A 27,982-nucleotide genomic window follows, 5' to 3' on the forward strand; every position below is an offset into this window, starting at 1 on the left:
TTTCACACTTTCGTCAATAGATTTTCAAGAGGGGGAAAAAAAAAAGAAAGAAAAAAAAAACTAAGAAAGTTTTTTTTTAAGTTATTTAAAAAGATAATAATCTATTTTGGAGTTATGTGCTTTCTTGTCTTTATGCTTTTCTGAGGGTGAGTTACCAGACAGATCTTGCCCATCAGTACTTGTGTGGAAACTGCGACAAGATGGGCGGGGAGGCCTGCCCTGGGGAGGCGGGGCGGTGTGTGACGTCATCGCCACGGGGCGGAGGCGACGGTGTCTGAAGAGACTCGGCGCATGCTGCCAACGCTGGCCTCCCGGCTTGGAAGCTGCTAGAAGACCAGACGCTGTCCGCTTTCCCTTGGTGGTCCACCCACACCTAGTCCCGCCTGAAGATGGCAGACGATCTTGGAGACGAGTGGTGGGAGAACCAGCCTGCAGGAGCAGCCAGCAGCCCAGGTACCCGCTCTGCCCACCCTGCTGCGGGGCCTCCTCTGAGCTCCCTCCGCCCCACCCCAAGTGCTTCGATAAGCCTCTGCCCCCGTCCGCCTCTGGCGGTCAAAGCGTTTGTCCCCGCGGTGAGGTGCCTACCTGTGGGAGTGCAGGAGCACCGCAGAGGAAGTGGTGCGAGAGCTTTATTACAACGTGAAACCGTGTGACATTAACTCAGTTCTGCCCGCCAGTCAGGAAGGAAGGACCCTTTTCCCAAGCTCTTCCTTTTACATATTTAACACATAAGAGATTTTTCGTGAATACAGGGAGTTTGGGTGTATTGGTTAAGGGTAACTCCTAGATTCAGACTGCTTCTGTTCAAATCGCAACTCTAGCTCTCTTAGACTGTTTTGTCTCCTTTTCCTCATCTGTACGTGAAGGATAATAATGCTAATTGCAAAGATTGTTGTGAAGATTAAATAAAGATAATACAAATGGTGCACTTTAGCGCAGTACTTGGCACCTAATATGTGCGAGGTAAATATATACTGTGTTTTTTCTTGCTATCATCATCATGTTATTTGGACTGTTAGACCCTGAAGGAGGTTTAGATAGAGATCATCCTGTGAACTCAACCATTTTATAGAAGAGGAACATGAGACCTAAAGATGTCAGGTTACTGACTTTGCACTTTTCAGATTCCATAAGGGTTAATATACAGTTACCTTTTTTAATCATTCTCCAAAGTCTGCCTCTCTTCTCTACTAGATTCTAAGATTTTTTAGGACAAAACCAAAATCTGATTCATGTGTACAGTCCACTGGGCAGTGTACATGATTGACACTTGATCCATATATGCTGCAAATATTAATTTTGAAATTATGTGTTGTGAAATATCCATTAAAAAATGCAAAGTTCTACAGCATTGTTTCCAGAAGGGCATCCCTCAGGTACAGACTGAGCAGATGTCATTCTTAAAAAGGTAGCCAGTGTAATACTTCATTAAACTTTCTCTTTTGCAACTTGTTTCTAGGAAATATCATTCTGTGCTTAAAGGTACAAACACTCTTCTTTGCAGGCTGTAGTGTTCCATATTTACTTTAATAACCCTTCCCCCCACCCCCTCAACTGAGGCGTTTAAAGCTATATTTTATGGTGTGATTTAAGTATAGAGGTCTGTTAAGAAATTGAATTCCTTTTGAGTGGTGAAGGGGATCCTATTTCTTGGTTCTAGCCTTGCCTCTTGCCCCTTACCAGCTGTATGTCTCTCAAGTTAGTCACCCTTTAGAAGGAAAGAAATTAATGTGTATTGAGTGTTTATTATGTGCCAGATATTTTCATAAATACAAATTAATTTAATCTTCATAATATGCTTAAAAGATAAGTGTTACTTTCAATTTTATGGATGAGAATCTAAGAAAAGTTCAGTAATGTTCTTGGAAACATACAGCAAGGAAGAGGTCTGGGATGAAGTTATGCAAGTGTGCCTGAGTTTCCAAGTCACACTTTATCCCCTATTACTATGTGGCTTTGCCGAGCCTCAGTATCATGATATGTAAATTGAGGGGTCCTTAGAGATCATGTTTTTAAGGGTTTTAATCAACCAACAGTTGTAAACATTGGATCTAGTTAGAATTATAAAGTGCTGCAGCCTCCGTCATCTAGGTTGCCAGACTTCCCATCAAGGTAGTAAGTTAGAATCACCCTGCACCTCAGATTCCTTCTAGTTGTATGGTTAAGGTTTGAAAATTGTTGACTTGAAGCGTTTCAGGGGCATTTGCTTAGTTAACTGCTTTTAAGCATAGTGAGCATTTAAGCTTCCTTGAGATCTGCTTGATTTTTTACTGGTGATTTGCCTAAGTAATCTGTATTGTATTTCTAAATCAGAAGAAATCACAACTGAACCAACTCAGATTTCCTTATTCTACTACATTAATGGTGTCATCCTAAAATGTGTGAACTATATTTTGTTTTGAAGGTCAAAGGGGAAATAGTGCCTTAAGTCAGAGAAAGGAAAGATAGTTGCAATGATGCCTTTATTCCGTTGTGTGCTCTGCTACTTGCTTATAAAAGTAAACCTATTTCCTTATGATCTGTTTTACATTCACACTGTGGTAGCAAGAAGCATTTAGTCATTCACTCAATAATCTACATCTAGAACAAAAGCTCAACATTCACAGACATGAATTCTTATGCATGTTTTCCAAGAGCCAACTATGCAGATTCCCAAACACTGACACACACTGTGGATGACATCTGTCTAACATATCCAGTTATCTGCTTATTGTCTAAGGAAATCTACTATTTTTGCTGGTCTCATGTCTTCTTAGATGTGGTAAGTGAGAGGCTTTTACTGAAGCTCTCGATCTGTTTATCACCCTTTTTGCATACATCTTAAGGCCTATTCAGGACCTTTTTGCTAGAATCCTGCATTGCACTGGAGACCAGCATGGGACCTAGCACCTGGTGTTAGGGAGATGTTAGCTGAATAAGTGCACACATGCCTGCTGGATGCTATAGAGTTCTTAGTGATCATGTATATAGATAGACGTATAGTTTCTCACCCAGTTAAACATTTTTGAGAACAACAGGCCATGCTATTAGAATTTTGCTGGGACTGTCCTAGTCCACCTGGGATGTCATCCTTTTGACATTATTGTTGGTGGTTGGAGTCATGGTCCAGAATAAGACAACCGAGAATTGCCTCTGCTGCAGAGTGTGCAGCCAGTCTGCTTCACACAACAGAACCTAAGAGTCATCTAATGGCATCTGACATTTCATTTTATTTCCTTGTACTTATTTCCTTCCTTCCTGTCCACCTTAAGAAATTATTTGAAGTGATTTATAGTATACAGTACATGTATTAGAATCATAATTTCCAAACATTAATGCTAAAGTGAACAGGTAAAACGCCTGAGGTTTCATGTAGTTGACCAAACTGCACTTTCTCAGTATGAAGCTGAAAACTGAGAATGTCATTCCCAGCATGGATCTGGGACTCAAGGAGCAGAGCCAAGAGTTTCTGCAGTTGGAATTGGTCATGTGATTGTTCAATTACTGAAGGGAACATTGATCGTTTTCCCTTTTTATCCCCAAAACTTGCCTATTAAATTACCAAGTCAAGTGTCCAGCAGGCATCTCAGTATACGAGTCTGGAGCTCCTGGGTTGGGTCAGGTCTAGAGTTAGAGATTTAGGAATGACTGGCACATGTATAGCTACTTTTAAAGAGGATATTTTAGCAATTTTCCAAATTCTCAGCCCCTATTTTTTTGAGGAGTGCTTTTCATATGCTTCCCTAGCTCATTCTGAATCTTCAGTGCTACTTTTTACCAAGCATCTAACTAGAAAACTCAAGTGTAAACACACTTCTATATACAGTATAGGGAGACTATAGATAATAATACTAACTTAATTTGTTGAGTGGTTTTTATGTGCCAGATACTGTGTTGACTGCTTTATGTGTACTAGCTCATTTAATCTTCACATGTATACCATGATGTAGTTACTATTATCCCTGTTTTATAGGTGAGGAAATTGAGGCACTAGGTGGTTAAGTGGTTTCTCCAATGTTGTTTATTTAGTTGGTTAAGTTGGAAGGCTGTGATTCATAGGCAGGCAATCTGAAACCAGTCTGTGCACTTAAATTTCTTATAATTATTCTAATTATCAGTGGTAAGAATCTCATCTCTAAAATAACAATCCTTTATCAATTACAAGAGGCTCATAGTTTACAAACCCTTTAGTTTATATGCATCATTATCAAATTGTGTCTATTAACTCCTACTCTCCAAAGTTTATTCTTTTAAAGAACATTGACTTCTCAGAGATACAGATAAGTAGGTTGTATCATTGGGCTTTGAGAACAATCTTTGCCAGGAAGTCTAACTTGATCCTAGAGCTCAAGACTCACACACCTGGCTGTCTTCTTCAAGTCTTTGCTTATTTAATAGCAATGTCAAATGAAAATGAGAGCCATCTACTGAATTAGTTGCTTTTTCTTCAGACTTCTCTCTCAGTAAATTAAATTACCAATTACCCAATTTCACAAACAAAAGCCTAGAATATCCTGATTTATTCATTTATTTTTTTCTTTCACCCCTCATGTCTGATCTATCAAGTCTTGTCTTTGCCTCTAAGACATCATAAATCCCTTTTTTTCCATTTTTCTCCTAACTCCCTCAGAATACATGTTATCTATGGTCATCATGCGCCTTAACCACTGCAATAAACTAACAGGGCTCCCAGTTCTGTCTTGTCCTTCTATGGACTGTTCTGTAATTCGCGGCCAGAGTGACCAGAGTGATCAGATCTCAGTCCTGCCTAAACCCTCCACTGGCTTCCCTCTGACCCACACAATACAACCCAGGTTACTTACATGACTGGTATCTGCCAAGATATTCTACTACTTACTCCCCTCTAGTTTGTGCTCTTCTACCCACACCAGCCTTTATTTTGTGCCTCAGTAGGCCAAGCTCATTCTGTCTTGGCTCTTTGCAATAGCTATTCCTTTTTCTTTCTTCCTGTATTTCTGATGACTGGCCTTTTCTTAGAACATTAAGACCTCAGTTCAGACATCACCAAAAGAGAAACATTTCCTGGTCAGCCAGTCTAAAATAGCCATCTAGTTGTTCTATTACATTATCATGTTATGGTAATTCTCAGCAGAGCACTTACCACCAACTATTATTTTCCTTGTTAAATTATTACATTTGTTAGTATATTACATTTTCTTGTTAAATTATTACATTCTGGTGTGATCCCACACTAGAATATGAGCTCCCTGTGAGCAGGGATTTGTTTACCTTGTTCTTTGCTGTATCCTCAGTGCCTACATTAGTATCTGGGTCCTAGAGTAGTATCTGGGTCCTGGTACCAGTAGTATCTGGTGCCTAGAGTAGCACTCATTTCATAGCCACATCTTGAAGACCTCAGCACGGGAGTTCCACATCTAAAGAAATTTAATCCACTGGAAGAATTATCAAAATCTTGCCCAGGCGTTTGACAGATTTGGTAGATTCTAGTTCTCTCTTTCTGAAAACACATTGAAAATCCTTGTGTATAGCCGTGTCTACTAACCTTTTATTCTAATCATATTTGTATTTAGTTTTATAAATTTTGTTTTGAAAGGAGAAAACAGAATTTTGCTTTATAATCTGATAATTTCAGGGCACTTGGGTGGCTCAGTCAATTAAGTCTGACCCTTGATTTTGGCTCAGGTCATGATCTCATGGTTTTGTGAGTTCAAGCCCCATGTCAAGCTCTGTGCACTGACAGTGTGGAGACTGCTTGAGATTCACCTTTTCTCTCTGCCACTCCTCCTCTCATGCTCTGTCTCTCTCAAAATAAATAAACAAACTTAAAAAGTAACAATAAACTGATAATTCCTTTTGTTACCTAGAATCAATGTGACTGTTCATTTTGTTTGAGAATGCTGAAACTAGCATTGTAATTTTTGTTGTTGTATTACCATTTTATAGCATTGCCTTCAAATCATTGCTTTATCTGTGAATTCCTCCAAGAGATGAAGAAGTAGGGGAACACCTTGGATCTTTTAAACCTGAATAATTCAAGTGTTTGATTTTTTTTTTTCTTCTTCTCACACTGAAGTTAGACCTTTACAGTATTGATTTTATCTATAAGCAGCCATGCAGAGTAGATGTTGTAAAACATTGCTTCCACATGTAGAATTTAGACTTGGAATAATTGCAGTAGATTTTGATAACACACAACAGATAATCAATGTCAAAATCATTTATTGAGCTCTCATGCTTGGCCCTATTTTAGACACTGTGGTGGAATTAGAGGGTAAAACATCTGCTTACATTATGGAATTTATACATTGATATGGTTCAACCAAAATACAAGTGTTATTATTTTAAGACAAATGTTCAAGGGCAAAAAACAGGGACAGGATACATTTTAAAAGCTGAGAGGAAGGAAAGAGAAGAGAGCATGTGCTACATTAACAATCAATGTTCTGTACTTAAAGATTATATAACAAATGGACCCACAGAGAACCTTCATGGGCTAGTTTTACTTTACTGTATACAATTTCCATGGTTCTTACAAGTGATTAAACAAGTGGTTCTTGACAACAATTGTGAGCATTTAAAGATACAAATTTATACATCTTTCTCCAATTACATGCATAGTAGTTCTATAATTTTGCAAACTATCTCTGAATCTCTTGAAAAATACCAGGAATTTGGAAGGCCTAAAAATACTTCCATTTCCCCTTTCAGATTCAAAACAACACCGTAAAGTATTTTGTGGCACAAATCCTTTGACCTGTTCTTATCTTATGTTCTTTAGTTGAACACTTTAATGCATTCATAGATTTTATACATTTTACTAAATATCACAAACAGCTTGAAATATAGTTTCCCTATTTTCATCAGCTTTCACAGAATTCTTAATTGAATTCTTAAATTACTAGTATTTCTTTTAAAAATTAGTTGATTAAATTATTTAAGCTCTTATTGAGTTCCTTGCTAGTTTAAATCACACTAGACCAGAGGTCAGAAACCCTCTTTGTAAAAAGCCAGATTGTAAATATTTTAGGCTTTGCTGTGCAGTCACTGTCACAACTACTGAACTCTGCCATTGTAGCATAAAAGCAGTCATACATAATAAATATGTAAACAGATGAGTGTGGCTGTGTTCCAGTAAAACTTTATCTATGGACAATGAAATTTGAATTTCACGTAATTTTCACGTCTTGTAAAATATTCATCTTCTTCTTCTTTTTTTTTTTTTTTACTATTTGAAAATGTAAAAACTATTCTTAACTTGCAGGGCATACATAAACAGATGTTTATGGCCACATTTGACTTGTGGGCTGCAGTTTGCATACCCCTGCCCCAAATTCAGTGTCAGAACCTGAGTTGTATGTCACATGTTCCTTAAAATAGGAATTTGAAACATATTCCAGAGAGGATTGCATTTTACATCAGTTACTCCATTACTTAGTCCATTATTATCAGTCATATATTAGATTAGTCACATTCTTATTAAAACAGATACTATATTCCAAATAATTAAAAGGGAATTAGTTCAGAAATCACTGAAGCTAAACAAATGAAGGGCTGAGGAAGGACTCCAGCACAAAAGTTTCAGGTTATTAAAATTCTTGTTACAAATTGGATTTGTTTTTATTCACTTCGGTTTTTATCTGCTTTCTTTTAAAAATTTAACTTAAAATTTATATTAGGATACATTCTTTTATTTTTATTGTTTTTCAGAGGGTCCACATTTCTGCAGAAATAGGATTATGTTCAGGAGACAAGATTCTTCATGTTTCAGTTGTGTTACAGATCAAACACCATTTTGTTGAACTCCAAATAGTATTCCCAGTTGTAAGCTGCTTATGCATTTTTATTGTGTCACGTATTGCTGTAAAATAAGCACGGTTTGGGGTGCCTGGGTGGCTCAGTCAGTTAGTGTCTGACTTCAGCTCAGGTCATGATCTCGCATTTCATGAGTTCGAGCCCCGCATCAGGCTCTGTGCTGACAGCTTGGAGCCTGGAGCCTGCTTCGGATTCTGTGTCTCCCTCTCCCTCTCTTTCTGCCCCTCCATCATTCACGCTCTGTCCCTCGCTCTCTCAAAAATAAATAAACATAAAAAAAAATTTTTTTTAATTAGCTTGGTTTTCGGTTTGTGATCCTTTTGTTGAAATAGACTTTGTTATTTTAAAGACTTTTGTCTTAATTGGATTAGAACTGTTACCATTTAAATACAGGATTCTAGTGCTTGCCATAGAAGTGTCACTATTTTCCAACTCTTTTTTAGTACTTTGTACAGTATCTTGTCTTTCTTTTCTTGCTTCTCTTTAATTTATGGCAGGTTGGCATGGCACTTTAAGGAGTCTCCTAACCTAGGAGAAAACCATTTAGAAATATCCAACATGCAACATATTTTGTGCTCCTCTACAAGGTAAAAACGTTCCCAGGGTCTTTTGCTTTTCTGGGAATATTTCTGGTGCTTGTTTTTCCTGTTTTATGCTTCTTTTCAATCTGTTCAGTTTCAATCTGTTTTTTTATTTCCTTTAGCATAATTATCAGTATTGAATGTCACCTGGCATAATTGCTTTTCCAGACCCTATCATATACCATTATCATCTCTTAGCACATTTTCTCACTTATATGTTGACTGAATGGCCCTTCTCTCCTTCATTCATTCATTCTCTGTTCACTTAACATTACCTGCATAATGCAGGCATGGCACTAAGCACTCTACACATTTTCCCATTGCGACATCCACCTGTTATTACTCTGCACTTCCTTTTGAACTGTTTCTCTCTTATTTTTATGTTAGAGCTTCATCACCTTCTTTTGTAGTCTACTCCCTTCCACTAGTCTCTTACGGCTTTTCAACTTAGGCTTTTCTGCTTTAGGCTTTTAATTCACCTGACCTCCTCTGCATTCTCCCTCTGCCACTTGCCTGCTGGGACTGCTGCACATCATCTCTCTCTCTAGCTTGCATAGCTCAATGCTACCCAAATTTCCTGTTCCTCCTCATTGAAATTGGAGTGGGCCAGGGGTGTTTGTACAGTGACATGAGCACATTGAAGCAGGCTTGGCTGGATGAGTGTGGAGAATGGTAGTTCCTTTGCTCCTGCTTTCCTGGCTCCATCTCAGGATAGAAGGTTAAAGCGCTGTCCTTCAGGATTTCTTCCAGGATCATGTCTCCAGTTCTTGGTGCAGAATCACAGAGATCCTTGCATCATGCTCTTCATAGAATTTTTTTTCCTGACTGCCGCTTAGTGCAATATACCTCTGTCTCTCATGTCAAAAATGCCTTATTTGTCTGGGCACCTGGGGGCTCAGTCGGTTGAGCTTCCAACTTCAGCTCAATTCATGATCTTGTGGTTCCTGAGTTCGAGCCCCACATCAGGCTCTCTGCTGTCAGTGCAGAGCCTCCTTCGGATCCTCTGTCTCCCTCTCTCTCTGCCCCTCCCCTCTCATTCTAGCTCCCTCTCTGTCTCTCTCAAAAATAAATATTTTTTAAAATGCCTTGTCTTGTAACATTATTGTGTTGCTCTGTCCACACTGAATTATACACACCTTTCTCTTAATTGAGTAAAGAGTTTTAAATGTGATGAAAGAATTACTTTAGCTTACTACTGCCAGGGGAGTGAGTCTTGCCTTGTAGATGACTGGTGGAATTCAACATTCTTAGTTGGACGTATTCATGGGTTATCAGAACTGCAAGGTACCTAAAGAATTATTCAGCTTTTTTGTTTTACATACAAGAAACTCAAGGCCTACAATGATGAATGCCAAGCTCATTGTCAAATGAGTAAAAAATTAGGATTGGAATTTGAGTCTTGCTGAGTTGACTGTGTTTTTCTATAGCACTGATTGGGGAAGTGATGTGATTGAAGAATGTCTGATGGGATGATAAATTGTTGCCTTTTTTTAAACACCCAGGACAGTGATTTGTATCTCCCTAAAAGATCTCAGTATTGGTGACCTTTGACTCTCAAATGTCCTGATTGCTTTAGAAAGCAGAAATGCCGATTTAAAATGGATTTCCTTATAAGTCTTGCAAAGTGATTCCATGGCCGGGCATATATAGAAAGGGCAACTTACTAGAAAAAATGGACAGAAGACTAACTGCCAGTAGTCAAGTGTGTGTATTACACCAGTGATTATCAGGTCCGACACAAAGGATGTATTCAATAGTTACTCATTTTTGTTGTTGCTTTCTTCTTTGTAACTAAGAATTACCACGTTTTTTTCTCCTCCTGGTTGTAAAGAAATCATAGTTCTAGACCTTAAAGTATGATTTTAATTGTGCTGCCATTTTGATGGAAATAATCTGACTTAGTTGAAGCAGATTAGGAATTCTTGCTAGCATATCCTCTTAGCAAAATATCCAGTAAAGTTCTGTGAAATGAAAGAGTTACTTCTGAGTTCACCAGAAAACTTTCGAACCATTCTAATGAAATCAGTCATACCCCATGGTAATGATAAAAGGTCCAACTTTGGAGTGGATTACAAATAGAATGAGGAATTGGAAGAATTTGGGCCATGTACTCCTGTTTGTGTGTATATAAAAATACACACTACTGGTAATACAATCGTAGATGCGCTGCTCTTTTAGGATCCTGTTTACCGGGTCCAGCAACCTGTGAATGCACTATTTGTCATTTTGCCGCTTCACCATTTCTTAGAGAGATGGCCTTTCCTCTTTGGCCTTCATACTGGTAATTTTAGCTTTCCAGATATTTCTGTAGATGGATGTATCCAGACAGTGCATTGGTATGACTTACCTTTTCCCTCCCATGTGGAGGAAAGTGTTAGAGGTGACAGTCCTTATGATGTGTAGCTTCCCACAGCCAGTGTGGTGAATGGACTTATCCATAGGCCCTGGGGGAGCTTTAGGGAAAAGCTTAGTGTTGCCTGTAGATTTTGGTTTGGGGATCCGTGTTGGGATTCTCTGCTTGCATACCTCCTTGATCTTGAATTAAACAGAAGAACAAAAGGTAGTTAATGGTACAGCTGGTGGAGAACCAGACATTGTACAGGACATAGAGTCAGCCTGGGATTTGACTTCTTTGGAAACACTAGATTCTGGGGACACATCAGATTAAAGACTGTCAAGTTGAAGAAAAATATTTACTAAAGCAATTCTGCCAGCATGTGTTGAGTGTGCTGTGTGCAAGGACCTCAATAGTAGATGGTACTAAATATAGAGATAAATTGGTTGTTTCTTGCTTTTTGGCAATCGTAGTGTAGTGGGAGATAAGCAAGAGTAGTGCCCAAATTAATCTCAAAGGGTCATGAGATTGTCAGGGAAATATTAATTTCAACCGACGGGTCTAAGAGAGCTTCATGAAGAAAGTAGCATTTGACTTGAGTCTCTAAAAGCAGGAATGGGAGGGTAATTTTAATAGCAGGAATTTTTAATAGCAGGAATGGGAGGGTATTCTAGAGTAAAGGAATACTTTTGGCACCGGGATGAGAGAATATTTTTGGCAGTGTCACTGAAGTAGGAAATTGGGCCCAGTTGAGAAATGGAGTGACTTCAAATTAGGTTGTATTCGACAGGCAAAATCGGACCGTAGACAGGCCTAGATAGGGAAAATTGTATGTGATTCTACAAACTCTATGTGTTGGGGGAGGGGGGTGGTATGGAGTGGATAGGAAGGACAAAGTCTGGGGGAAGACACATTGTGGAGGTAGAATTGTATTAATATTTGTTCTCTGTTAATATATAAGGAGTGAGGGAAGAGTCACAGATATGTTGAATGATCTTGAGTGGGAGAGTGAGTTGTGGAGTGTGAAAGAGTAAAGGCTTGATTGAGTCATACTCAGAGATATACTCTTATTTTCATCTATTAGGGAAAAATACTCTTGGATAAAAATACTTGTAAAAAAGATGGGAAAAATATCTCAGCTAACTGTAGTTCTCCCATTGTAATCCATATTTGGTGATGATGATTATTTTCTCCCTCTTTGGTTGCATCATCCTTTCTTTACTATGAGCTGAAAAATATAAATCTTTTAGGGATGCCTGGGTGGCTCAGTTGGTTAAGCGTACGACTTCGCTCAGGTCATGATCGCATGGTTTGTGAGTTCAAACACCGCATCAGGCTTTCTGCTGTCAGCACAAACCTCATTTCAGATCCCCTGTCCCAGTCTCTCTCTGCCCCTTGCTTGCTCATGCACACTGTCTCTCTCTCTCTCTGTCTCTCTCAAAATAAATAAATATTTTTAAAAGTTAAAAAAATATATAAATCTTTTAAAATGCATTGCGGTTTCATCATAGATTTCTAATACTGATTGTATGAGAATCCTTCTTATATTGTTTTCCATTCTATAGAAATTTGTTTCCATGTTTTTATTATACTGGTAAAATACAGTAAAGTCTTTTTGTTTTGTATAAACACTTGAAATGCCATCTAACTTTTATAGCAACCATATTTAGATTTTCAAATAAACATTACATGGACTTAGCTAAAAATATGAATCCTTCAATTAAGCATAACTATATGGTGAATATGCTTCATATGCTTTCTTTTGGTACATTTAGTCAATCTTCTGTATGCCTAGCTGCTAGAAGAGTTTTTGCACCTTAGTGTTCTTACTAACATTTAAAAAAAATTACTTTTATGTTTTTTTAAGTTTATATATTTATTTTGAGAGAGAGCGAGCACACGAGAGAGTGCACAAGAAGTGGTGGAGCAGAAAGAGAAGGAGAGAATCCCAAGCAGGCTCTGCTCTGTCATTGCAGAGCCCGATGCCAGCCTTGATCCCATAAACCAGGAGATCATGACTTAAGCTGAAGTCAAGAGTCAGACACTTAAGCAACTTTGCCACCCAGGTGCCCCATCTTATTGACATTTTTTTGATACTTAATCCTAAACATAGCAAAGATATGCTAATACTCTGATATCACTCTCCTCATTTTGTAAATGGTATTCGTATTCCTTCCTTTCATCCTGTCCTCATGGTCTCTGGTGCCAGAATACTCACTCAATATTTTTACCTCTCAAATAGGCAGAATCTTTTTTGTTTGTTTGTTTGTTTTTTAAATAATAAAACTCAGTGCCCAGTAAGGATTTGGTGAGATGGGTGGCCTCAGCAATGACTGGGATAGTAGTTTGGTAGCATGTATCAAGATCCCTAAAACTCACATCCTGTGACTCACTCATTTTATTGCTAGGAATCTTTTCTAGGAAATAATCAGAGATGCATTACAGATGCATTATACATAGCAAGGCTATTCATTTGTGCATTATTTATAACAAAAGTTTACACTATTTATTACATTATAATCATGTGAAAGTATTATACTATCTTTAAATAATGATGCTTTTGAAGATATAGGAAAATGTTTATTCAGAAATGTTAAAAACAGGATTAATGTGGGGGAATAGGTTCTACTTACATACATAAGTAGAACTTTTCTAATCCAGAAAAAAGGCTTAGAAAAAAGTTTAGGGCGGAAAGCTGCCACCAAGGGGCAAAAGCTCTTGGGGTTAGCTAGCGAATTATTGTAATGGGATCACAAGTAACTTGTTATATCACCTGCAGGAAATTACTTTCCATCTGATGCCATTATACTATTGTACTTAGATCACAACCTCCACTTGCCCCTTAGACCCTTTGCTTATTACGCAAGTTAATGAGTACTGTCTGATTGTTTTCTCCATGTTCACATGTGTAAGATCTTGTTTTCTTTATGTTCACCACATAGGTAATATCTTTTGAGCTCAATAAATAAGGACATGAAAAACCCTTGTTCGTGGCTCTTATCTCCTCCCAGACATTAGCCTCTCTCATATTCAATTCTGCATCCACTGTCTTGCTAGACAAGAGAGAACTCCAGACTCATAGTTTCCGACAGATTAAAAACTATATACATGTTTGAACTCTGTATGTTTGAAGAGAAAATACTAGGAGAAAATATACCAGTGCTGTTAGGGGGTAATTCTGGTTAGTGGAGTTATAGGTGCTTTTTATTTTTCTTCTATTTTCTGTATTCTCTACGTTTTCTATAATAAGTGTGCAACTAGGAAAAAACAACACCAAGTTATATTAAGAGATAAAAAAGGAAGGAAACACTTCAGAAATCAGAATACTATGTGAACATCAACCATATTGTCCAAACCATGAACAAGCAGTGGCAGCTGCAACTGAAATGAGTGATGGACTAATTCAAGTTGGCTGATCTTGTTGCCATAGCATTAATAGTCTTTCCAAGATAGGTTTCTGTGATATCCTTTAGCTTTGTCAAGATTTAGATTGGTTCTCCTACTTAGTGTACAAAAATCTATGTTGGAATCCCATTTAAATTGTTGATTCCTGGGCCTTACCCCTAGAAATTGTAATTCATTTGTCTGTTGATGTGCCCAGACATCCACATTTTTTAAAATTATTTATTTATTTTGAGAGAATGAGAGAGTGTGTGCTTTTGTGCACGTGCATGCAGGCTCATGAATAGGGGGAGGGGCAAAGAGGGAGAGAGAGAATCCCAAGCAGGCTTTGCAGTGTGAGCTCAGAGCCCCATGCGGGGCTGCATCTGATGAACTGTGAGATCATGACCTGAGCCAAAATCAAGAGTTGGATGCTTAACCAACTGAGCCACCCAGGTGCCCCCAGACATCCACATTTTTAGTACACTCTCAGTGATTCATCTGATGCAGGTGGTCAGCCTGCTACACTTTGAAAAACACTGCCATAGTTGAACCTCCTTTAGAAGTAAGCTTTAAGTTTTAGGGTGCCTTGCTGGCTTGCTCAGTGGAGCATGTGACTCTTGATCTCAGGGTTGTAAGTTTGAGCCCCTCATTGGGTATCAATAGAGATTACTTAAAAATAAAAAAAGAAGTTTTTTTTTTCACTGGAACCCTGTCTTGCCTGGATGTGGGAAGTTCAACACTGTGAAGGGCCAGGGCTTCATGGCCCCAGCATTTTCTAGGTGTTCATCAAAACCACCTGTAGGGTTTTTTTTAAAACACTGCAGATGTCTGCATCCCATTTTAGAACCTCCTGACTCCGATTGTCGAGGAGTAGGGTATGGGCATGTGAATTTTTAATGAGCACCACAGATTACTTAGAACTTAAATGTACCTGATAAACCAATTGGTATGGAACACAATATGGTACAGCTTCTTTTAAGCTATACTGGTATGCTTTGGTGAAGACAATGTGGCTTGGGATGATGGTCATTGTAGGCTTAGTTGCTGGAAAGTTACTGGGTTCCCATTGTTTCTAGGCCATGAATAGTGCGAGTTAATTTTGTTTTCTTAATAACTTAAATAACTCTCATTTTCACTACATAGTTTTTACCTCTAGATGGCAGCAAAGGATAGTTATTTTATTAGAACAGTCCTAGATGTAATAACCAAATCTTTAAAAAATGATGCTGTGGGTTTTTTTCCCTCCATATGAATTTTATTCTTGGATATATTTCAGTAAATGAGGTATGGAACTTCAAAATGTGTCATCTCTTGGATAATTTTTATAGAACATTATGTCAAATAGTTCCAAGAAAGTTTTATCCAAATTTGGAGTGCATATTGCAAGAGGAATCCATGCATATGTCTGTTTTAAGACCACACAGTGAACATTCTACTCAGAGTTGTAGGCTCCTGGGTTTCATCAGAAAGCAGATGTCTTGGAGGAGATTAAGCAAGTTGGAAAACTCATTCACAGAAGAAAAGATGTTTTAATGTTTTAACTCAGTTCAACATGGAGATTGGGATTTGGAATAGATTACAGGTCTGAAGGATGCCAAGTTCAGTAAGGCAGCGGCATTGGTTTTATCTAGGGAGCAGTAGAAAGACAAGGAGTATATGTGTGGAATGTATTCACTAAATTCTTAAAATGTTGGCTTATTTGGTCCATGATTTCTTAAAAGAAACCAAGTGGTCTACAAGACACCCTAGTTACAGTAAGTCATCAAATGGCAGTGAGACTTTGTGACCAAAGGAAGTACAGAAGGGTGAAAATATTTTCTTTTATTTGAAGTCATAATTCAATAGCCCAATTTCTACCTGATCCTTGTGCTTTTTCATATTATCATAGAGGGCAAACATCTAAAAGTATACCAGGTCAGAATCAGCATTTATGGGGGAGCTATTAGATCCTTGTTAGACAGCTGGAGTCAGGATGTTTCCCTTTCTCTAAATGAAATTCTTTTGTAAGTGCTTTGAACTTTTTGGTGTTGCATTGGCAACATATTGTCTAAGAAAGCAGTGTTGTCTCAGGAGTGTTCCTGACTACAAGGACTGCAGACCTCTCATTACACCTTTAGCTGTGGAGGTTGAAAGGATGAAGGCTCCCAGAGACTTCCTATCATTTGTGGTTTTTGGGGTGACGCAGTGAGGGGCAGATTCAGGGCTGCCTGACTCCCTTGGGGACCCAGCTGTGTTATCAGAATGACAATATTTAGTATTTTGGTTTTTATCTCTTTTTAATGGGAAAGGACACAAGTATTTATGATATATGTGGTGATGAAAGGGAGGAAATGATAAACTAGAAAAAACATCTTTGAAATATTATTGCCTTTGTGTGTGTGTGTGTGTGTGTGTGTGTTTTGTATTGTTTGGTAAATCACTACTAATTTGTATAAAGAAAAAAAAGTGGAAATAATAGATAATGAATATGGCAGATAGCCCAGAGTTTCATATGCTGCTTTGGCTTTTTTTTTTTTTCTTGACTTTCTCCGAACTTTCTCATTATGCAATAAAACTTTATCACTAAACATTTTACAGTTTTATATGGTAAGAGGTCTTTCAAAAGGAAATTCTGCAGTTGGATTAGCTCATTCCTGTTAACCTCCTGCAAGAGAGCACTTGGTTTTAAATAGAGTTGCAGCACTATGATTTATGTTAAAGAGTTGTCCGATTTCTGAGGAAGTTGGAGGAAATTGATGCCTTTATTTTATAATGTAACATGGTTTGTGGTTGTACCTAGTCACATCCCAATCTCTCTGTGGTAATTACACCATGGGAAGTGAGGGAGTCTGAGAATAAACATTGAAATATAGTTTTCAAAAATCCTTCCTAACCCAGTTGCTTCCATTTGGTGCCCAGACACATAGCATCTCATGTAGAAATAGTATGCTAAAATAAATACACTAACCTTGAACTTTTGTCTTCTTTGTTTGTCCCCTTTGTTGTTGTTGTTGTTGTTGTTGTTTTAAGATTTTATTTTTAAGTAACCTCTATACCCAACATGGGGCTTGAACTTAGAGCCCCAAGATCAAGAGTTGCACACTCCATCAACTGATCCAGCCAGGCACATGTCCCCTTTCTTGTTATTCATTGTCAGATTTTTTACCTCAGATATTTTTTTCTTTTTTGGTACTCTTCCCACTCTCTCCTCCTCATATCTTCATTTGCAACCATTTAAGGTTTTTTTTGATCATTCACAGGCTGACAGTTTACAACAGCCTTGGGTTAGTGGCTAGAGCAGAGGCTCTGGTGCCAGATAGACTTGGGATTGCATTCCATTTCTGGCATCAACTAGCTGTGTGTCCTCAGGCAAGACTTCAGACTTGCAGACTTCAGCTTCCTCATCTGTAATCCTTATCTGGAGATTAGAGTACCTACTTGCACGTTCTTGGGGGTGGGGGGTGGGAGAGACCTATGGCACATCAAAGTTCCAGATAAGTGTTTGCTGTTAACAATGTTAATGTTATGAAGTTTGTCTTCTTCCTTATATCTCTTAAGATGCCTATTTCTTGATAATCATCATAACTTATTTTCTTTGGTTATTTTAACTTTCTTACTTTTCTGCTTTACCCCTTGTTTTCCCCCTCTCTAATTAATTATTGGAGACATGTTCCCAAACATAGGAGTTGAGGCAGCTGACAAGCAATGATGTTTACTGGGCCATGTTTCTAACCAATCTGACCCACAATTGTCCCTTCACACAATCTGCCCCTTCACACATTCTTTTCCTTCTTTATCCTACTTGGTGTGATTGTTATGAGTCTTTCTTTTTTAGAGTTTACCTGAAAAGATACTATTTTCTACTCTTTCTTCTTTTCTTATCTCTTAATTGAAAAAATGAAGCAGTTACAGCACCTGTAAAGTCCTTTGGCCCTGACATTCTGTGAGTCTATGAAAAGAACAAATGCAAGCCCGCTGTGCCCACCTGGTATGTTGTTAGCCACATGAGCCTTTGTTGAACACCTAACCACCAGCAGTATTTACATTCTGGGTAATGTAGTACAGTGGCTTTTAAACTTTATAAGCCCAAGAATAAAGCAGGCAGGTTGTTTAAATGCAGATTTCCAGCATTGGTTTCCAGAGGTCTAGGCACATGGAAATCTATGGAGTCCTGAGTGATTCTTATAAGGGCGATCAGTGACTGCATTTGAGAAACATTGATATGAGTTTTAAAAATAAATGATAGCAGATTCTTCCTCTCAAGAGATTATGGTATAGGAGGGATAACACATAAGCATAAAAAGAGGCAAAATGAAGTGCTATAATAGAGGTACAAACAGAAGCATTTTGGAAACTTGGAGGAAGACTGTGAAGAATAGGAAGGTTTTCCAGAGGTATTGGCCTTGAGATAGGAGTAAGATTTCAATAGAACGAACAAAGAGACAAGAGTATTCTATCCTTAGGAACAGCGTGAACAAGGTGTGAGGTAAGAAAGCTCAGTTGTATGTGGGAGGATGGTCAGTACTGTGTTCTGGTGAGGAGGATACAGTTCGTCCAGTTTCAAAAGGAGATGAGGCAAGAGATGGAGGACTAATCTAGAAGGTTTGGACTTTGTGATATACTCAGTGATGTAAGTGCGAAGTAAGTGCTCTTTTGGGTGGGTGGGAGGTGGAGAGGACTGGAGAATTGCCATGATCAGGACAGTATTGTAGAAAGATCACCAGCAACATGAGCAAAGGTTGGATTAGAGAGGTGAGGGGTTAAATGTAATAGATTAACTATTTTATAGTACCATCTGTACTGAGGTCTGGATGTGGGGAGTAGTAGCACAAATAAAAGAGGGAGGGCAGAGAAAGAAATACCAGGGCAGAGTGGCTGACTAAATCTGGGGCATGAACAGAAAAGTGGAGAATGGCTCCCAGATATTGAACCCTGGCAACAAGGAAGGTGGTGGACCATCACCAGAAGTGAGACAAAAAGGAACCCAAAAGCAGCAGTGCACTGGGGTGTGGGCACATGCCAAGTATGAAGTGTAACTGGACCTTCCATGTGGAACTGTTTGGTAGGCATTGAAAACTTGGAGATCTGGCTTTGAGAATCATCATAGAGAAATAGTTGATACCATTCAAGTGACTGAGAGCACAAGGGGAAAATATAGTTCCTCTTCATCTTCCACTCTCTTCTTCTATGATAGATACTTCTAGATTCCTTTCCCATAGTTTGAGAGGTGAGTTTTGTTGGGCCCTATTCTTTGCCCACATGCACCTCTCCATCCCCCACACCCACCCTGCCACAAGTCCACCAATCTTACTGATAAGAGTGTAACTAGTTCTGAAAGGAGCCCCCAAGGAGATATTTCTTCCCAGTACTTGAACAATGCTTAGTGTTGAATCATTATCCAAGCACTGATTGGCTAGCAGGGAGGAAAGGAAATCCTGCCCCTCTCCTCCAGTGACCACACTGGCCCCTCTGCCATTGTGTCTGGGCTGAACAGACAGATTACATCAACTTGTACTCTGTGTGTGTGTGTGGGGGGGGGGGGGGGGGTCTGCCACTCCTTGGCACAGGGGCATTCGGTAATTACAGGATAACTCCCCCAGAGCACATTTCCTTCCACATTGGCAGTCTGAGAAAACCTGGAATAGGGCCATAGTTGATAAGTTGGCCTAAAAAAATAGTAATAATTGTCCATTGTTCTCCCTAGTCCTCTCATTACTCTTCATAGAAGCTAAAGTCAGTGGCTCTGGCATTTGTATCTTCCAAAATTTGTGTTATAAATAGGTATTACTCTTATAATCAGAAAAAAGTTTTATATAAAAAAAACTGTGCTGCTTATGCCTGTCACTGTGAGAGATGCCATCCTTCTTCACTGAGATCCCTACCCATTTACCCCCTCCTTGTTGCCCTGAAGTTGTTTAAATTTTTCTAATGTTTTATGGACCTTTTGGGGATCTGTTGAAATTTTTAGTTAACCCCTCTCTCTATAAACTGTAATTTTCTGCAGCCTCAAAACTAATATCCATGAATTCAGTCAAGAACACCATTAAAAGGCAAAGAATGGAAAAGGAATAGCTCTTTTCTTTTTTTTTTTTTTTTTAAGAGAAGAAGGAGAAAAGCAGCCAACTTACTAATAGTGAATGATAGCAATTTACTCTTGAGGAATTGCTGTGAATTGTTTGAAGAGTGGCTGCATTGAAGCAAGTTTTTTTATGCATTTAATTGTTTCTGAGAGATATATTGGAGACCAACTTGAAGATTTTCCTCTGAAGTGTCAGTTTTATTTGTGATGCTTAATTCTGAATTGGAAGCAGAATTTAGAGACTGACAAAGCTGAACGCTAACACTTTCCCCCTGAGCTGGGAAAATACACAACGCTTTTTTTTCTTTCTTTCTTTCTTTCTTTCTTTCTTTCTTTCTTTTTCTTTTTCTTTTTCTTTAAGGTGATTTTGGGACCATCATTCTTTCCTAATAAGTTATGGTGTTGCTTGAGAAATGGAAACTCTAAATTAGGGTATATCATCCAGGAAGATTTTCTAGTCTTCTGCAAAGGCTGAAGTGCCACTACCCATGGGCTAAGTTGGTGGTTTTTGTCTTTATGGTGGCTACACCTTGATCCTTTGATTGCCTTTTCTGGAGGTGTTGGATGACTATCAGGACTGTCAAGGCAGCTGCTATTTATAAGTTTTGATGTGCATGGTCATGATGTTCTTTTTGTGGATCATTTTTACTCACTTCTGATGCCTTTCCTCCAGCCACCTCTGAGGCCCATCAGGTACCTCCTCCAAGCTCATTCTGCATGCCCTGCATTTGTGCCTTTGCTTATAGAACCCTGCTTTAGGATAGAGTGGACTTTAACCACCACCCCAGTGCTCCCTGAGAACAGTCTCCTGATGATGAGGAATTGCGCTTCTCCTTGGTCTTGCTTTCTCCCATGTCCTATCCACAGCACCATCCTGTCAGTCTTCCCCATGCCTCCCCATTTATATGAGGCTCAGCCTCTCACATTCATGATCTTTTGTTCCCCAAACAATAACCTCAGGGAGATGGGAGGAGTTGGAAGGGGAGCCAGATCACTCTGGACTGTGGTGATCATGGAAGTTTTCAGAAAAGGTAAGGCTTGAGCCAGATCTTTCAGTGTGGATCACGTGATGAGAGAAGAGAAAATTATCCATGTGGAACAGCTGGGAAGGGGTAGGAGAAAGCCCTGTGTATCTTTAGGGGAATTCTGAGTGTTCTGGATAAAGTGGCAGACTTGTGAGACAGAGTGCAGGAATGTAATGTTAGACATCCCGTCTATGCTCTTAAGTAATGGAGAGGATCAAAGGCAATTTATTATGCTTCCCACTTGCACTGAGGTAGCTTCTCAGTATGTTGCCATGGAAAGAGAATGGGACAACAGAATTAAATTTGTGTTATACCTTTCTCATGTCACATACTAATACAACAACCTGAAGCAATTTTCCTTGCATCTCAGAATTAAACATTTTTTATCTTTAAAATTGTGGTGATATATAGGGTTGTTGTGAAATGAAATGATAGTGTATAAAGGATTAGTTATTTCCATTATCTCACTACCCAGAAGTCTTCACTGAAGACACAGAGTGCTCCCTGCCATTGTATTCAAGGCTCTTCACAGTCTGACAGGACTAGGCCCTTCAAGCCTCCCCCTACCCCAACCATCTGAGCTGAAGCCACACTACCCTGCTCATTGTTCCTTGAACTCTGGTTTTCTCCTCTCTTGCTTGGCCTCACATCTCTGCTTTTGTCTCATTCTTGTCTCATTGGTGTCACTTGACAGTACCCTGGAACACCTTTTGTCCTCTGTTTATCTTAGTCTTCCTCATCTCCCAGCCCCTGCTCAAATCTCATCTATGTCTGAAACCTAACCCCTGAACCTTGTCCCCGGAGTAACCTGCTCCTCTTCCAAATTCCTGTAGTATTTACTCTCTATAGAATTCCTTCTCTGTGTTGTGCTCTTAATTACCTTTTAAGGTAGTCCTCAACTCCCACCCTAGATTCTAAATCTTATACTTCCATAACTGCCTCACATAGCACTGGGTAAAATTAGGTGCTTCATAAATATATTTGTTGGTTCATTCTTATAGGTGATTTGTTGAAGAATGAAGAAAGCTTGTATTCTAATAGACATTTGTGCCTCTGGTGGTTATAAGCTACTACAGAAGGAGTTGAAATTTCTGAAAGAGGACTCTTTGGAAAGGTCTAAACAGTAAAGGGTTATCTCTTAAGTTCTTAGGAATCCTCCTGAAACCCATTTTTTCCCACTAAGGCAAATGTGGTTGGTTGTCTAGACTTTTATTTCTCCTGAAGGCATGTGAGAAATGGAAGCTTATCTGAAAACATTAGTTTATATCTGGTATTGAAACAAAGGTACAGGGTATTAACACAAATACAAATATTCAAATACACATATGCCTTGAGCCAATCTGTCAGGTTAGTGGAAACAATCCTTATGCAACTAAACTCTTCAGTGCAGATTTTTAAAGTTGTTTTGAGGCTTATAGTTAGTCAGATTCAAGATTTTCATCTCTACATACCAGACACAAGAGTTTTCAAATGAGCTGTCAGATTTTTCCCACAGCAAGTCATGTAAAAGAGGAACTGGCTTATAGAGGTAGTCCATCTCTCTCATGCAGTGGTTCTCAAATGGAGGTGATTTTACACTGCAGAGAACATTTAGCCATGTCAGGAGCCATTTTTGTTTGTCACAGTTGGGAGATGCTACTTGGCATCTAGTGGAAGCCAGGAATGCTCCTAGAGGTCCTACAGTGCGCAGGACATCCTTCCACAACAAAGAATCACCAGACCCATACTGTTAATAGTCCTGAGGTTGCAAAACTTTGCTCTAATGAGAAAAGAGCTGATGTGTTGAGGATTAAAAGGCTAATTCATAGAATCTTAAAGAAGAAAACAAATCTAGTAGTTAGGACACCTATAAGTGGGAAAATGAGGAAGGAGAAATTTAATGGCTGAAAGGAAACTCATGTAGATAATTGGTTTGTTTATTTATGCTCAAACTTATTTCTCAAAGGAATTTTAAGTGGTTAAAAGAGGGTGTTGAGACTTGGAAAGAATTCAGAAATCATTGGAAGTTAGAACTAGATATGATCATAGAGATCACCAAGTCCAGTTGTCTTTATTTCACAAAAACTAAATGACTTTTTTAGAGCTGCATTGCTGACTGGGAAAGGCATGAACTAACCTGATCTTCTGTTTGCCAGCCTCAAATGCTCCCTCCCAACCAGTTACTCCACTTATCTAAATCTTTCCTTGACCAGGTTCAAGTCTCATTTGCTCTGTGAAGTCTTGTCTACTGTAGTCCTGCTTAATCTCTAGTTTATTGAGTGTATTTAGTTTGCCACTTGATTAAATGTTGTCTCATACTCTTGTTTCTTGTCTCCTTTCCTTGCTCAGAATAATAAGCTCTTCAGGGACAGTGAATCTTTTATCTTCATATCTGCCCCAATGTTGGATAGAAGGTAGGCAGTTCAGTGTGTCATGATCAGTGTATTAACCAGTTGTATCCATGTGGTGCTTTGAAGAGAAGATATCCTGCATGTCACTGAGACATATGAGTGGTTTGTCAGTGAACCCATTCCACCTTTCCAGAGTCCTAAGGAATAGCACAGAGTGAGACAGCCTTTGTAGGTCTAGGGCCTGTATACATTGTTAGTTATGCAAAGATGACAAGGCTTTCAAAAGCAAAACAAAACTCAGAGGCAAAAAAAAAAAAAAAAAAAAAAAAAAAATCCTAGGTAATGTTACAGAAATATCATATAGGACCATTTGGCTATAAGGGAGAAAGGAACTTACTAAAATAAAAGTAAAAAAGCTTTCAAAAACTTCCTCAATTAATCAAATTTTATTTCTCTGATAATAATTTCATTAAAAAATAAGTGAAATTTTAAAATGAAGCCACAAGTAAAGAAAAGAAGATTATCCCTAGGATAGCTGATTGCTATGCCAAAGGTTAGCCCAGAGTACATTTTTATAGCCCTATTTTAAGTATAAAAACTGGTATCCTGATAGAATGTTGACAGATTTAAATGTGCTGCCATATGAACCATGTTAATTCATTATCAAATGATAAAGTACTTAGAAATGTTGGCCAGTTAACTGGCTAGACTCCCCAAGGATTCCTTACCCCTAGTGTGTTGCCCTTGGGGGATATATTTCACTGCACAGTGGAAGTTCCATCAGTTGGAAAGGAAAGGATTTGGAGTGTAATCTAAATGAAAATGAATTTAAGGCGGTTTAGGGTTGGGGACTTTATTGAACCACTTATCTTCCTTGCTCTTTCTTGGCATTTGCCTCACTGTGCTCTAAGGTGAATGGAGTCCTTTGTTTTGGTTCATCCAAACAGCTCTCTTTAATGTGTGTTCTGGACAATTCCCAAGAAATGCCGTAGGGTTATTGAGGGCCTGGGATCTCAGGGAGAAACAGCTTGTAGGTGTCAGACAGCCTGCTACTGCTCAACTGAAGATTCAGGCATCTATGCTTTGCTACAGTTATAAACCTAAGAACCTTCCCACCTTATAAAATGGTAGTTTTTATTAAGCTTTTTTCTGAATAAAAAGAAAACCTGAGGAATGAGCTGTTTGTCATGCTAGCCACCAGAGGGCGGAACAGTCACACTTCCTTGGACAGGGGTAATTTATTTTGACTGAACAGGACTATAGTCAGAACACATTTGCTAATGTTTATCAATATAGGAATTTCTAAAATAATGAAATTACTACTTTAGGATGCATACTAATCAGCAGAGTAATTTGTTAAAAGTGTAGCTTCCTGGGCCATACCCTCACAGATTCCAATTTGAATCTCTGGGTGGGACACTGGGAGTCTCAAACATGTATCTTGTATTTACTTTGAGAAACACAGATCTTAATGTTTTGGGCATGCATTTTTGCCTGATTATGTTTTCTCTTAGGATTACAAAGCAAAATGATTTTTGGCGAAAAAACAATAATAGAAACCAGGTATAGGTAAACTAGAATGTTGTTAAAGATCTTTTCTTGCCTTTGTCAAACAAGTTTCAAAAGAAACTCACTTTATAAAGGTTCAGAATCAAAGAAGCTACCAAAACCATGCTTTTGTCTGGAGTTCTACCTCAGTCAATAAAGATCATCAAATCCTTAGGCTTCAAGCCTAATAATTTTTAATGAAATATCCCCTTTATGACCATCTTACAATGCAACCTAATTTTATCCTTTGAGTGTCATGAAGACCTATGCCTGATGTCTTGGCAATGTGAGATGTAATTGCAGAGACCTCTTGAGTAGATTTATGTAATCCTTTCATCATCTTGAACATATATAGAGAGATCTTCCTTTATATGTAAAGATCCAGTTACAGTGATGCACATTGTCCTAGTAAGGGTGATGATTTTATTTTTGCCAGTGCCCCCAGAGAACGGAGGCATCCTAAAGGAAAGTTTTGCCACTGTTCTTAAAAGGACAGAAGAATATGGCGAAGTCTTTTAAATCTATGATAGGATGCTGCAGCTTAAAAGGTTAAAGAATTGGAGGTACTGAGTAAAATGAAAATTGGTTCTGAAGCTGGGACTTTAGATGAAATGAAATGAAAGGAAGATATGATTTTATCAGATGTTTATAAAAACTATCTTCTGTGAGATTCCCATGGACCTATTCTAAGAATACAAACCTTCACTCTCACATATTTCATATGAAGATTTTCCAATGTCACTTCCTTTCTCCTACTTTTCAAGGTTCTTCTGTGAGTATATATGAGTTAAAAAGAAAGTTCTGTAACCTTTCAAACATACACATGGATAGAAAAATTTAATTTTGAAATTAAGGACAAAAGATCTAGAACGTATGAATGGGAAGATGCTTTTTTTAAATGTGAGATTTTATGGAAAAAGGAAGATGTTTTCTATCAGAAATGATGCTGTCTTTACCATAAATTTTAATTAGTAACACTTTTAATTATATATGTTATGAGTATGACAGTATTTCTAAATTTTGATGCTGATATGAATTATTATACTAAAATAATCCTCCCAGTAGAGGAACCTCTAAGAGAAGTTCGGTTCCTTGAGGTCTAGTAAACTTCTGGTAATGTTACATTTCAGATGCCTATTAATAGTTAATATGTAGAGCATGTGATGAAATGAGAATTTGTTCATTATAATCATGAAGCACAGATCCTGTGGTGTTAACATTATTGTAGAGAATTGTTCTGGCTCACATAAGAAATTGAATCCTTACCAAATGGATGAACTATTGAATAGCCCAGAGTTGTCAAACTCTGTTAGTTATAGGTGTGCCAGAAATGGATCTTTCCCCTCAGCACTTAGGGCAGCCAACAGGAACCTATAGGTTGCTCATTTCTACCTCTCCATTGTATCCAGTGCTGCGGAAGCATATTTTCTTTTTGTGCCATTATCTGACAAAGGTTGGGAAGTACTGCAAAGACTTTGTTCTTTAATTCTTCCTAGTTTTTGTCACCCTCCAAAATGTTACATGTACCCTCTCTTGATTATTATCTAGAAAAACATCTTATGCAGCAGGATTATCAATGTCTACTTTGAAAGATGTAAAATTAAGTATGTCATTCCTTCTAAAGTTCTAGCCCAAGGTGACTTAAAAATAAAAGTAGTTTTGAAAACCATTTAGACCATCATGTATTTTGTAATATAGTTGGGTCACTGCCGATTCCCAAGATAAATGTGTTTAAACAGAAGCTTTCTCATTCATCACCAGTCTCAGCTTTCATCCAAATTTATTTAATGATGATGCAAGCCCACAGCATTGGTGTTGCAGTTCATCACCATGGAAGTGTTTCTGTCAACAAATCCTCGCTTTGCTATCATGAAATTGATTTTGCAGGGAAACGGATGATAATCATGGAAGATTTCTTTTACTTCTAAAGAACTTCACAGTTTGCCTGGGTGTCTAAATGGATTGTGTTTAAAATCAGTAACTGGCAATAAAATTGACCAAAGTAAATTAGACCATTATGAGGTTGGAAAAGGGAAAATGGTAACGAGCTACCTTGTCTGAAACATTTTTTTTTTTTTTTTTTGGAATGTGACATAGAGACCAGATTTATAATTTAAAACATTCCTCTGAAAACTGTTGTTCTCTACTATGGAAATACAGAACATGCTCAAAGAGTCCTATAAGGTAGGTATCAGAATTCTTAGGATGCTTTGGCTGAGTTTTTCTCACTTACCTTGTGAATGGCATAACAATAATCATAGAGGAAACTTTCCTTAACTAACATAATGTATGCTTTTTTTAAAAATATGCCTTTTCTATAACTTGTGTTTGTAGCTGTCTTTGGCTTTTATTTGCTTGTTTAGAGGTTGGGGAGAAATGCAATTACATTGTAAGCTTCTGAGTATAGCTGACTTACAAACAAGGTAGGAAGCACATATCTTAAATAATCCAAACTATTTTAGGAACAGAAAGATGGGAAAAGATGGGATGGGAAGGAAGGACAAGAATGACACTTTTGCTTTGAAGCAGTGTTCAAGAGTATATATCATAGTGGCTGATTTCAGATGTGGATGCAAATATATATATATATATATGTTTTATGGGGGTTTTCATATGTAGAAGAAATACAGTCAACTCTTGATTGTCAAGGTAACTTGTATTTTCCAATGTGCTTTTTCTGGTTTTCTATCACATTTCAAAGCTTTTTTACTTTCACTATCAGCTCATATGTGCTTATAAAAGCAAATTAATATTATATAATTCACTTACTGTCAGTAAACATTTATCAAGTTCTTAATATGTGCTAAGCACTTTACTGGTCATCATGGATATTGAGATACATCTCAAGAAGGAAGTTAAGTTTGCTCCTGAGAGATCTTATAGTTCACTTTTCAATGAAAGAGACAGAAACTTTATTTATTTGAACCACTTCCTCTTCCTCTAATAAC

The 27,982-nt window shown here is 38.1% G+C and overlaps 2 protein-coding genes across 2 annotated transcripts in view; one reads left to right on the forward strand and one right to left on the reverse strand.

Moving 5' to 3' along the window:
- The first annotated feature begins 255 nt into the window (after positions 1-255).
- Positions 256-27,982, forward strand: part of CMSS1 (cms1 ribosomal small subunit homolog) — a 380,184-nt gene continuing 352,457 nt past the window's right edge. The window contains exon 1 of the mRNA XM_042955247.1: positions 256-453. Within this exon, the coding sequence (XP_042811181.1) occupies positions 390-453 (64 nt within the window). The 5' untranslated portion in view covers positions 256-389. The remainder of the gene's footprint in view (positions 454-27,982) is intronic.
- FILIP1L (filamin A interacting protein 1 like) overlaps positions 9,381-27,982 on the reverse strand; it is a 112,981-nt gene continuing 94,379 nt past the window's right edge. The window contains exon 5 of the mRNA XM_042955246.1: positions 9,381-10,889. Coding sequence (XP_042811180.1) covers positions 10,698-10,889 — 192 coding nt within the window. The 3' untranslated portion in view covers positions 9,381-10,697. The remainder of the gene's footprint in view (positions 10,890-27,982) is intronic.

The sequence above is a fragment of the Panthera leo genome, chromosome C2 (assembly GCF_018350215.1).
Source record: "Panthera leo isolate Ple1 chromosome C2, P.leo_Ple1_pat1.1, whole genome shotgun sequence".
NCBI classification, from domain to species: domain Eukaryota; kingdom Metazoa; phylum Chordata; class Mammalia; order Carnivora; family Felidae; genus Panthera; species Panthera leo.